Raw genomic sequence first — 11,615 nt, 5'->3', positions numbered from 1 at the left:
GCTGGGTGGGAGGGGGAGCGTCTGTTGCTCACACTCATCATAGACTTTTCCTATATTTTAAGGGCTTCTGATTCTTCCCATAAACACCTGATGGCTATGATGAGGTCCCATATATAGCAAGTACAAATAATCATTGTAAAGTGCATTGCAATTTGCATATTTTTAAATCCATTATCTTCAACCAAAATTTGGCACATCCCATGGGAGAAGCTACCTAAGGCTGAAAAGGTTTCTAAGTCTCCATATTCGCAAAGAGGGAGGGTGAGATTATTTTAATGCTTCCAATTTATATAGTGCTTTTGGCTCTACAGTTTTCTTTTCATTGATCCAAAGATCCTGATAGGTAGGTTGAGCAGGTAATATTATCCCAATTTTATAGGTAAGAAAACATGGGCTATAATCTGTGCTCATAGGCCCTGGGAGGGAGCAGTCCCCAGACTGGGCTCTGTGTCCCATTGAGTCTTTGCTGCACCAAGTCAGATTTTCATTCAAAAGACAATTAGGAAGATTGTTTGCCATGGAAAAAACTTAAATATAGATTATAAAGTGAAATACTGTACTAAAAGTACTCCTGCAAGGTTTTAGAGAAAAATGATTTACAGTTAGAAACTTGAGTCTGCTTGAATTATTTGTTGGACTGTAGGAGAAGACTGGTAGATGAAGGATGTGACTAGGGAAGTGAGATTATAAAAACAAAAATGAAAACAGGCTGTGGTTTAGAATCTAAAAGTGAAAATTTTAGGTGTGAGGCTCTTAAAAGTTAAATCCAGTGATATGGTACATAGCTTATTAAGGCCCTATTAAATGGCCTTGCATTTTAACAAGTATCTTTGGAAAGGAACACTTCAAACCCCTCTCCCCCTCAAAATATTATTGGACACCTTACTACTTTTCTGTTAAATGATGAAAGATGCAACACCAGGCCTAACTACTGTCACCCTCTCCTGGCTCTTTGCATTGGGTCTGTCCAGCATCACCGTGTAGTGGGACTTGGACAACAGCCAGAAATTTAGTTACTTCTTCTAATTGCCATGTTTGATCTTTTGGAGAAAACTGTGCAGATCAGATGGTGGGTCAGTCTTTATTCCTGGCAGCAACTATTACAAGAAATACTGAGAGACCTCACTAAGAGTCTCCCCTCCCCCAGCAACTGTCCAAGGCCAGAGCCACAGTGGAAGCACTAAGAGTCCACGTGCACCCCGATGTGCCCAGCCACCCTTCTTCCTTCTTACGTAAGAGTCCCGGGATAGAGTTGCGGCTGCTTCGGGTCCCTATTTCCCAACAGCTAATAATAAACCGGGACAGTAGTTTCCCGGGCGAAGCCACTGCTGGTGAGTGGTGTAGAGGCTCACTTTGCAACCAGAGCTCGTGCACTTTGATCACCCTATCCCAGGAGCACTGGCAAGGCCCACCCAACCCTGGCACTCCCGCCCGCCCTCTTGCCAGTCCGGACGCGGGCGTTTTCTTTACCCGCGCAGTGCCCCGCCCTCCCCCAACTGGCCTGCTTTGCTCCCGCGCTGGTGGGGTGCGGCTGTTCCAGCCCAACCCCGGCGCTTCGCCCTCCCTCCACCCGGGCATCAGGCGAGAGGCGGAGCCGGCCCGTCGCGCCCCGCCCTCGCTGTGGAAAGGGCCCGGGAGTGTTACTCCCGGTCATCCTCGCTCGGGACTTTTATCTCGGCGCTGCCGGGAGGCGGGAGGAGGAGACACCGGGGGTGGCCCTGATCGCTGGCGACACCTTTCTGAGGCTCTATAAATTGAGCACCTGGGATGGGTAGGGGGCCGACGCCACCACCAACAACCCATTCACAGTCCGGTCACTGACCGCAGCAGCGGCCACCAGCTGCGAGAAGGCTGATCTACTTAGCGACTCGGACTCTCCAGGCCAGGACGAGGTGGGTGCCGCCGCCCCATCTCTGCTCCAGTCAACGTGTGTACTTGGACTCCGCTTGACGGAGGAAGACCGGGGGTGGGGAGCGACCCTTCCTCCTCTCCCGGGCCCGGGGCTGGGGGGAGGTGGGGTGGCCAGGCTGCACCTGGGTGAAGTCCCAGGGGAGCAGTCATCGCGAAGGGAGGTGCATGCGGGCGGGGACGCCGGGTTCCCCAGCGGAGTGAATAATCTGCTCTTCGTCCCCCCGTCTCTCAGCCAGGTCAGGGCTCGCCCCACGGACCACGCGCCGCCATCGCGAGCTACTGGACGCCAAAGCCAGGAGAAGCCGCGCGTCCCGCAGGGCCGGGCTGTGAGAGGGCGGAGGAGGAGCCGGGAACCCCGCCGCTCCGCGCTCTGGCTGCAGCCGGGACCCGGGCGCAGGTTTCCGAGAGCCCCGGAAGGCGGGCACCCCCTCGCCTCAGCCGGCCATCCCGTGCTCCTGCCCTTCAGCGGCCGCGCGGTCACCATGATGCAAATCTGCGACACCTACAACCAGAAGCACTCGCTCTTCAACGCCATGAACCGCTTCATCGGCGCCGTGAACAACATGGACCAGACGGTGATGGTGCCGAGCCTGCTGCGCGACGTGCCCCTGGCCGAGCCGGGGCTGGATAACGATGTCGGCGTGGAGGTAGGCGGCGGCGGCGGCTGTCTGGAGGAGCGCACGGCTCCGGCCGCTGGCGCAGGCAGCGCCAACGGCGGCTTTTTCGCGCCCTCCCGGGACATGTACAGCCACTACATGCTGCTCAAGTCCATCCGCAACGATATCGAGTGGGGAGTCCTGCACCAGCCGCCACAGCCGGCGGGGAGCGAGGAGGGCGGCACCTGGAAGTCCAAGGACATCCTGGTGGACCTGAGCCACTTGGAGGGCGCGGACACCGCCGAGGAGGACCTGGAACAGCAGTTTCACTACCACCTGCGAGGGCTGCACACTGTGCTCTCCAAACTCACGCGCAAAGCCAACATCCTCACCAACAGATACAAGCAGGAGATAGGCTTCAGCAATTGGGGGCACTGAGGAGGGTCGCCCACCGCTGACCAGCACCCTTCCCGGCCCCATCTCTTACCCTCTCTTTTCTCAAAGCTGTTTTCTTTTTGGCTCTAGGGCGTGATGGGCCAACGGCAAATTTGGGGGTCTGAGTTGCAAGGAGGAGGGGGCCTCTTTTGGGAGAAGGGAAAAGAGAAAAGAGAGAGAAGGGAAGGGAAGGGAAGGGAAGGGAAGGGAGGGAAGGAAAGGGAGAGAAGAGAAAGAAGAGAGAAGAGAAGAGAAGAGAAGAGAAGAGAAGAGAAGAGAAGAGAAGAGAAGAGAAGAGAAGAGAAGAGAAAGTGGTGGCAGCGGAGAGGGCGGTTGCTCAGGACCTCCTTGCCTCCCTTGGGACAGTGGGGGGAGGAGAGGTCTGTGTTCTACCTTGGTGGGAATGCAACTGGGCTGACGCCCTGCATTCAGCCTGTGCCTTTCTGGAATTTCTTTACTGTTCTTTCCGGTGGAAGAGGGCCGAGAAGGGGCCATGCCAGGGCGCGGCACTGGGTTGCCACACTTGGGAGCGCCGCCCAGAAGAGCTGGGCGCTGAGGAAGGCGGGGCACGCAGCAGCCTCCCGCCTCCCCGCGCTTGGGCTGTTGGAGGCCGCAGCGTTGCTAGGATTGCATCAGTTTTCCTGTTTGCACTATTTCTTTTTGTAACCGCGGCCCTTCCTTAAGTATTTCGAACCTCCTCCTTGCTCTGAAACTTCGGCGATTCCATTGTGATGAGCGCACAAACAGCACTGTCTGTGGGTAATCGGTACTACTTTGTTATTAATTATTTTCTGTTCCACAGTATAGTTGTCCTGTGGCACTCTACCCATGCCTTTCTGGCCACCCTGTCCCCATCCCAGTGAGTGTAAGTTGGCACTGTGCCAGCTTGTATGAAGCTTGCCATTCAGCCAGTGGAAATAATATTATTATAAGAAAGTGGACTTGTCTGAAATGGAACCAACTGATGTTCTATCAGTGTTGTATATAGAATGATGAAGAGTTCCACTGTTGTTATATGTCTTAAATTTATTTAAAACTTTTTTAATCGAGATGTAGACTATATTCTAAAAATAAAAAGCCAAATGTGTTAATGAAACTCCACAAAAGTTTGTTGCTCTTTAATCCCTCAATGAATGACTTAGTAGTTAAATAAAAATAAATTATTTTTTAGCAAATTTTATTTTCCTTCTGATATTTCAAGATAATGGATAATCATCTCTGTAAGTATTCAGATTTGTGTGGGAAGCAGCTCTGGACAAAATTTACTTCCAAACTTTCTATTTCTAATTCAGTACCAAGGTAGGCCCATGCACCTCAACAAAAAGTTCACAAGTATTCAAAGTATTTATAAAGGTACATATATGGTACTTTCTAACAAAGTTGACCAGCTTATTGGAGTACTTAATTAACCTTCTGATATTTTTAAGAACCTCAAGCACAAACAAGTGTTTTGAGGCATAAAAAACGTACCTTAAGGTGGAAATCTCTCTTGACTACTAAGTAGTGAATAATTAGAAAAGAAACACCAGGTAACTTAGTGCATACACCTTGCAAGTCTTTATTTACAAATGTTTTATGTTGGTCTTAAGAGTTACTTAAATGTGTGATAACACGTGCTCTGGCCTCTCAGTAGTTTCCAGGGAAGTGCTAAGGTTTGTTAGGCAGTGTCCGCAATGCTTCCAGTTTTTCAGTGAGCGGTATGCAATCCTGGATAGCTGATCTGGTCAAGGCTGCAGTAGGGCTCTTGGGAAGGGAACACTTAGATGTCATTATGATGCTTTCCCGGGATGGTGGGATGGGTGAAATACATTGCTCTGTGTTTTCTTTATTTCATTATTTGTTTAGGGGAAATATGCGTTAGATCAACTTCAGTTTTCAAACTAGCAATCATGAGACATCTCTAAGCTTATAGAGCTTGAAATTAATATACATATAATGTTGCAGTTTTTTTTTAAAGCAAATGTTTGTCTGGTATGGGCAATTCAAGTGTATTACCAGCTTTTAGCAGCAGTGAAAAAATGGGAAAGTGTCAAGACAAGGTTCTTGCTGTTGCCAGAGAAAATCAATTGTTAAATATAAAGATAAGCTGGGCAGCACCAAAAGTAATATATAGAGCTTATTGCTTTGTATTCCTTTTAAAACATCAAAGTGCAAGCCAACAACAAAAAAATACAAAGAAAGGAAATTACAGAAGCCACCAAGAAAGGAACATGAAGACTTTGGAACCAGAAAGTGTATGCTCAGATCCTCTTGTTCCTACTTCATAATTACAAGTATTTTAGCATCCAAGCTTGTTGCTGCATTTGAAATTAGGTATAACAATAATTATAATGCTTACTTCATGGAATTACAGTGAGAATTAAATTAGATGATATATAGTCTGTCAAAGATTTATGGAATTCCAAGTTTCTTTGAGAACTACTCAAAGGTTTTACACGTTTCTTTCTTCCTCTATCTTAATGTTGGCTTATGTCTCCATTGACCCCCTTGACTTCTTCAGGGATATATGAAGCATGGTACAATATGTCCATTTTAGGGAAAAGTAAATTTCAATTACAGACATGAAACAACAGGTAAACTATTTCTTTTCTCAAAGTCTCGACGGAGAGCCTGAATTAAAACAAAAAGTCAAAGTTTGGGCAACAGAATAATTTTTTTTAAATTTCTTTATTGGTTAAGGTATTACAAATGTGTCCTCTTCCCCCCCATTAACCCCCAACCTCCCCCCCCCCCACTCATGCTCCCATCCCCCTGTTGTCCATGTCCATTGGTTTGGCTTATATGCATGCATACAAGTCCTTTGGTTGATCTCTTCCCCTTACCCCCACCCTCCCCTACTTTCCCTCTGGGGATTGGGGATTGATAGTCTGATTGCTGTTTCTCTGTCTTTGTGTCTGTCCCTGTTCATCAGTCTATGTAGTTCTCTATATTCCACAAATGAGTGAGATCATGTGGTATTTATCTTTCTCTGACTGGCTTATACATAATGCTCTCCAGTTCCATCCATGCTGGGCAACAGAAAAATTTTATGAGATGCTAACTGCAAGCTGTTTTCAGAATATTCCTGTGGTATATAGAATACAGTAAAGTACATGTCGATAGCAAAACTAAACTACAAATAGTTATCAATGTTAAGTTTATTGCTGAAAAAGTCCCACTATGTAAGAGTATTTTTATATATAAATACTGATTTTATTCTAACCTAGAAGTAATGATGATCACAGTTTAAAAGGATTGGATTTTTTTTATGAACCAATGAGATTTTCCTGGCCCAATAAGCTATTCCACTGATAGTGAAACAAAACTGGAAAAATCCCTAACAGATTCACCTGTTAGAATCTTTCAAGCAATTTAAAATTTTGCTTGACATCTGAGGTAAAGTGATAAGGGACTTTATATTTTCAGAAGGTCTTTTCTGGGGGAGATCAAAGTACCTTATAGATTAAAAAGGTACAAACAGGAACAAAATAGGTCCAGAGGCATGGATGCCTGGAACAGACCCACAGATCTCAGAGGGGAGTGGTGTGGAGGGCAGGAAGAGATTAACCAAAGAATTTATATGCATATATGCATAGCCCAGGGATGCAGATGATAAGTGTGGGGAAGGCCTGGGGTTGGGCGGGGCTGGGTGGAGGGAAGGAAGTTGGGGGGGAGGGAGGATGGGGGACATCTGTAATACTGTCAAAAATAAAAATAAACTTAAAAAAAGTTACAAACATTGTGCGGCACCTCCCTAAAGAGCTATCAGAGATCCCCCTCATCTGACAGTGCGCATCCCAGAGGCAGTTTGTGACTAAAGAGAAGGCACAGATAGATGAACTAGGCAAAAATTAACAGCTTAGAATGCATATGATTACCACAGAGATATTTACATTTGATAAGAATTTCCTACATAAAAATCTCACACCAAAGCCTCTGAGAAGGTCTGTTTTGGCCCCTAAAATAGCTTTCTGCTTCTGCTTTGCTCACATTGGCTTTTTCATGTTTTACATTCATAGTGGTCTGGTCTAATTTACTCTTTCTCTGAACCTGAACCTAATTGTTAAAGAGCACCTCATGGCAGCTGGGATTATTCTTCTTTAGATCAACTTGAAAACTACTCTAGTTAGTTTTTTAAACATTTTTCTTTTAAAAAATGAAAGTTATTGTCAGTTCATATGCTTCATCATTTCCCCTTACTTTTAGTTGCTAAACAAAATCATTTTGGAAAGAGTGTCTCCCCTTCTCTCACCACCCCTTGCCCCTTACCCTACCTGCTTCCCTTTCTTCTGTGGTTTTCAGATGTTTGCAAATTGGATACAGCTCTGGTGGAAGGATGGCTCCAATCTTATATCATACACCCTTTTTTAAAAATTATGTTTTAAGGGGACACCTAGTACATTTATAACATTACAACCTTGTGTACTTTATTTTTAAGAGTTTTGTAGTAAATAATGACAAAAGCAAAGTTTTCTTTAATATTGTGGAGGCAATTTTTAACCCCAATAAAAATGTTACCCCAAACAAAAAAAAATCTGAATCAGGAGCTTATGAAAACTTTAATCATGTAGTCTATTGGATGGGTCTCTTAAAATGATTAGTCTTTTTAAAATTTCAAACTTCATGTAGTTTCTGATCAGACTAAATTGTTTTAATTAGCAACATAATTTAAACTTAAAATTATTAATTTTTTTTCTTTTAAGTCGTGTCCAATTTTTTAATAATTCAGGGAAATTTAAAGGTTGTTCTTGAGTTACTCTAAATACTTTATTAGGCCTCCAGTTGGTTCATTTTGAACTACGTAGAACTTTCTGATAAGTGGTAGATATTATGATGGTCTATTACCAATAACCATTTTTTAAAATGGAAGCCAGTACCATCCTTTGCCTCATACAACCAGAGCTCCTTCCCTGCTCCCCTCCCCCACTTTACAGGGTCCCCATGCTAACTCTTGTAAAGCTTTGTAACGCCCCATAGTTCAAGGAATCTTTATAGCCAAGGGAAGGCCCAGAACTTGAGCCCCTACTTGTAGAGCACACTTGGGTTTTAGAATGAACAAAGGGTTTGAAAGCCCATAGAAAGGAAATGACAGGTGAAAGCAGCTCAATCTTTACTTTAAGGTCTTGTTCAGTATTGGCAAATGAGGATTTCATGGGTTTTTCCCCTATTTCCCACAGTCTTCAGGAGTCTCTGTGCTCCACTGAAAGTATGCCAGTTAATTAATAAAGTCTTGGCTAAAGAAAAGGAAAACCACATCTGTACACAGAGCTTTTCCAGCTGTTTGCTATTCAGTGAGTGCTTCAGTGGTGGTGATGATAATGAAGACTCAAGGAATACATCTTCCATAAAACCATGAAGATTTTACCTCCTCAAATTTTCTTTCATCTTATGTTTTAAAATTATTGTTGGCTGTTTTCTTTTTAGCATCAAAATTCAATCTGATATAATAATAATAGTTGTTCATCTGTTTAAACAAGGCCTCCTAAAACCACAACTATCTCATCATCCCTTCCTGTTTGGGCATTCTCTATTTTTATTTTTAAGACAAGCATTTTTTTTTCATAACTTTCTATTCTTGTTCTCATATTTTATTAGTTCTTTGTTTGTTGTTTCAGAACACTTTGTTGAGCAGTTTTGAAAATGTACCTGTTGGTGTACCAAACTTCAATAATCTCAAACTGGTAAGAATTTTAATTGTATTCAACAATAAAGATTTAAAAATAAAATGTTTACCATTAATGAATATTCCTCCTATTGCAATAGTTTGATTAATATTATATCTTTTTAAAAAATATATTTTATTGATTTTTTACAGAGAGGAAGGGAGAGGGATAGAGAGTTAGAAACATCGATGAGAGAGAAACATTGATCAGCTGCCTCCTGCACACCCACTACTGGGGATGTGCCCACAACCAAGGTACATGCCCTTGACCGGAATCGAACCTGGGACCCTTCAGTCCGCAGGCCGACGCTCTATCCACTGAGCCAATCCGGCTAAGGCTAATATTATATCTTTAAAAAATAGTTTGTCACCGTCACAAATTTTTGATTGGAGAAAGTCCTTATAATTTAATTGAGAACATGATAATAGAAGGTAATCTTTTGACCTTGAACTGTCTATATAAAGTGCCTTCTAACACAGATATGAAGACTGAGAAAATACTAGGGAAACATAGATCCCAGATCTTTATTTTAGCAAGCTAAGTAAAGAATGTTGAGGGGTAGGGTATTTTTTAGAATCTATTTTACTCTTCAATACCAATCTTATTAAGTGTTGATATGTGCACTTTTATCAATCAGCATTCAGTTAACAGGATGAAACTGGACATGATTCATTTGATGTTTTCAAAGGTAGAAACCAACTTTGTAGTTTTTTTTTTCCTTTTGAATACCACACTGCTGAGGTAAAGAACGTTGTAGCTTGTGGGTGAGCTCAATAGGGCCAATTAAAACCTGACTATTCTTCCACCATGTTGTAATACCTGATAGAACTTGCTGTGTCCTTGGATGATGGCATTTTTTTCTTCTTAGCAGACATCTAATTGAGGAGAATTCCTGTTTGGTAGCCAAGGAAATATGAAAATGAAAGTACTACATTGTTGGTTCTGACCAAAGTCTTTAACATTTTCCAGTTGATTACAATGTGACATTAATTTTAAGCCCTGCTTAAAAAACAACAACAAATAAACAAAACAAAACATACACATTATGAAAGAACACCCATATGATCTGTAGTAGTGAAACTATGTGTAGAATGCAAGGAGTGTAGTTAGTGTACTTTAGTCATTCAAAACAAGGTGTAGTATTTTGTGGCATGTAATTGACATTGCAGCTTGTAGCTCATGGATGCTTTGGGGGTATAATTTAGTTTCTGTTGTGATATGTAATTGTTGATAATTTCTTCATAGCTTAAATGCTTGGAGGAGGAAGTTCCAGAAATCTAGATGTTTAACTCAGGTGTTGAGGGCTAAGTAGAATCTCAGAAAACAGTAGCCCTTCCCCTCCAGTCGGTTTGTGAGCAGAGAAAAAGGCCCACTCCCTGCAGCCAAAATGGGCCCATGTGGGAAAAGGGAGGTACTGAGAGAAGCCTGCGTAATTTAGTCTTTCCAAATTTACAAAATATCACTCCACTGTCCCTGGTTCTTCATGATAAGGGGAGTGGTGGAGAAAGGCAAAGTATGTTTTGGGACACACCCAGGAGTGGGGAGGTAATCATTCGCTTCTGATAGCAGGTTGTGAGGCCTTTTTCTTTGATTAGAAAGACAGCAAATATTAAGTTGAAGCATGATATTGCCATTTTTGTCAGTCCAAGATGGTTGAATAATTCCTGATTCCAGCAATTAGATGTTCCTCTGTGGGCATACTATAGTCTTTTTCCATCACCTTATGAAAGTATTATTTGCCAACTCAGGGTAAACCTGATTTTGAGGTAGAAGTTGTATGGGACAAAGAAAGATGAAGGGGGCAATTATATAAGAGTAGAAGAAAGAGGTGACTTAAAATGAAAAGGAGAAATTGAAAATTTACAGAGAAGCTTTGGCAAACATTGCCACCTTTCATCAAGAAGTGGAATCTTTGTCTCTTAAGATGCTTGTCCTTGGAACACAGATGCATTGCTGTGAGGAAGGAAGTCCAGCAGCCAGCCTCAACTCCAAATATGTAAGGGAACTTTTAAGCCACTACAGCTGACACGAAGTGAAGCAGAGACAAGCTGTTCTCATCAAGCCCTGCCCAAATTTCAGGTTTGTGTGCAAATTTTTTTATTCTTGTAAGCCACTGAGTGGTTTGTTACATAGTAATGGATAATTAAAAGAGACCTTTCCCCATATTTCAGGAGATTGAAGAAATAAATGAAAACAATTGAAAGTAGAATGTAATCTATGGGACTGGATCTATTTAACATATTTACCTGAGTAACAAATAGCTTATAATAGGCCTTACACCTTTGGAAACATTCATGTGACGGCTAGTGTAGAGAAGAGAAGACTTAGAAGTGATGGATGATTAGACAGATGCTATAAGTAACATTTGACTGTTCTGTTAAAGCTCAGCATCTAGGCAGAATAATGACCCTCCAAAGACGTCTGTTTTAATCCATGGAACCTGTGGATATATCACTTTACAAGGCAAAGGGCAATTAAGGTTGCAGCTGTAATTAAGGTTGCTAATCACCTGACCTTTAGATGGAAAAATTATCCAGATTATCCGGATAGGCCCAATATAATCACAAGGGTCTTTAAAAATGGAAGTAGGAGGCAGAAGAATCAGAGTGATGCAGTATGAGGAAGACTCAGTTTGCCTTTACTGGCTTTGAAGATGAAGATGAAGATGAAGGTGGCAGTGAACAACAACAACAGAAAAAACATAGGCAGCCTTTAGAGCAGTGGTCCTCAACCTTGGCTGCACGTTAGAATCACCTGGGAATCTTTTTAAAATCCTGATTTCTGGGCCTCATCCTCCGGAAATTCTGTTTCTTTGTTACTCATGTTGTGGTCCCACCCCATAACAAAGACACAGAATTTCCGGAGGATGAGGCCCAGAAATCAGGATTTTAAAAGGATTCCCAGGTGATTCTAATGTGCAGCCAAGGTTGAGGACCACTGCTCTAAAGGCTGGAAAAAGCAAGGAAACATTATCCCTGGAGTCTCCAGAAGGTATGCAGCTCTGCCAACATCTTGATTTCAGCCCAGTGAG

General features: G+C 43.0%; 1 protein-coding gene across 4 annotated transcripts; it reads left to right on the top strand.

Moving 5' to 3' along the window:
• The first annotated feature begins 1,611 nt into the window (after positions 1 to 1,611).
• On the top strand, positions 1,612 to 11,278 carry MID1IP1 (MID1 interacting protein 1). 4 transcript variants are annotated; one of them, XR_013995463.1, is made up of 4 exons: positions 1,653 to 1,892; positions 2,144 to 3,697; positions 8,537 to 8,602; positions 10,530 to 11,278. XR_013995463.1 is itself a non-coding variant. In XM_081081532.1 (2 exons), exon 2 carries the CDS (start codon positions 2,394 to 2,396, stop codon positions 2,943 to 2,945), a length of 552 nt encoding a protein of 183 aa, XP_080937658.1. In that variant the 5' UTR covers positions 1,612 to 1,927; positions 2,144 to 2,393; the 3' UTR covers positions 2,946 to 4,109. The 4 variants fall into 4 exon arrangements, 2 of the variants coding, with proteins under 2 accessions (XP_080937658.1, XP_080937657.1); XR_013995464.1 differs by having other exon boundaries at positions 10,509 to 11,278; XM_081081532.1 differs by lacking the exons at positions 8,537 to 8,602; positions 10,530 to 11,278 and having other exon boundaries at positions 1,612 to 1,927; positions 2,144 to 4,109.
• Positions 11,279 to 11,615: the final 337 nt, after the last annotated feature.

This window comes from Myotis nattereri (assembly GCF_964212035.1).
Source record: "Myotis nattereri genome assembly, chromosome: X".
Classification (NCBI taxonomy): domain Eukaryota; kingdom Metazoa; phylum Chordata; class Mammalia; order Chiroptera; family Vespertilionidae; genus Myotis; species Myotis nattereri.
The sequence above is the reverse complement of the archived record's forward strand: the minus strand, read 5'-3'. Positions and strand labels throughout refer to the sequence as shown.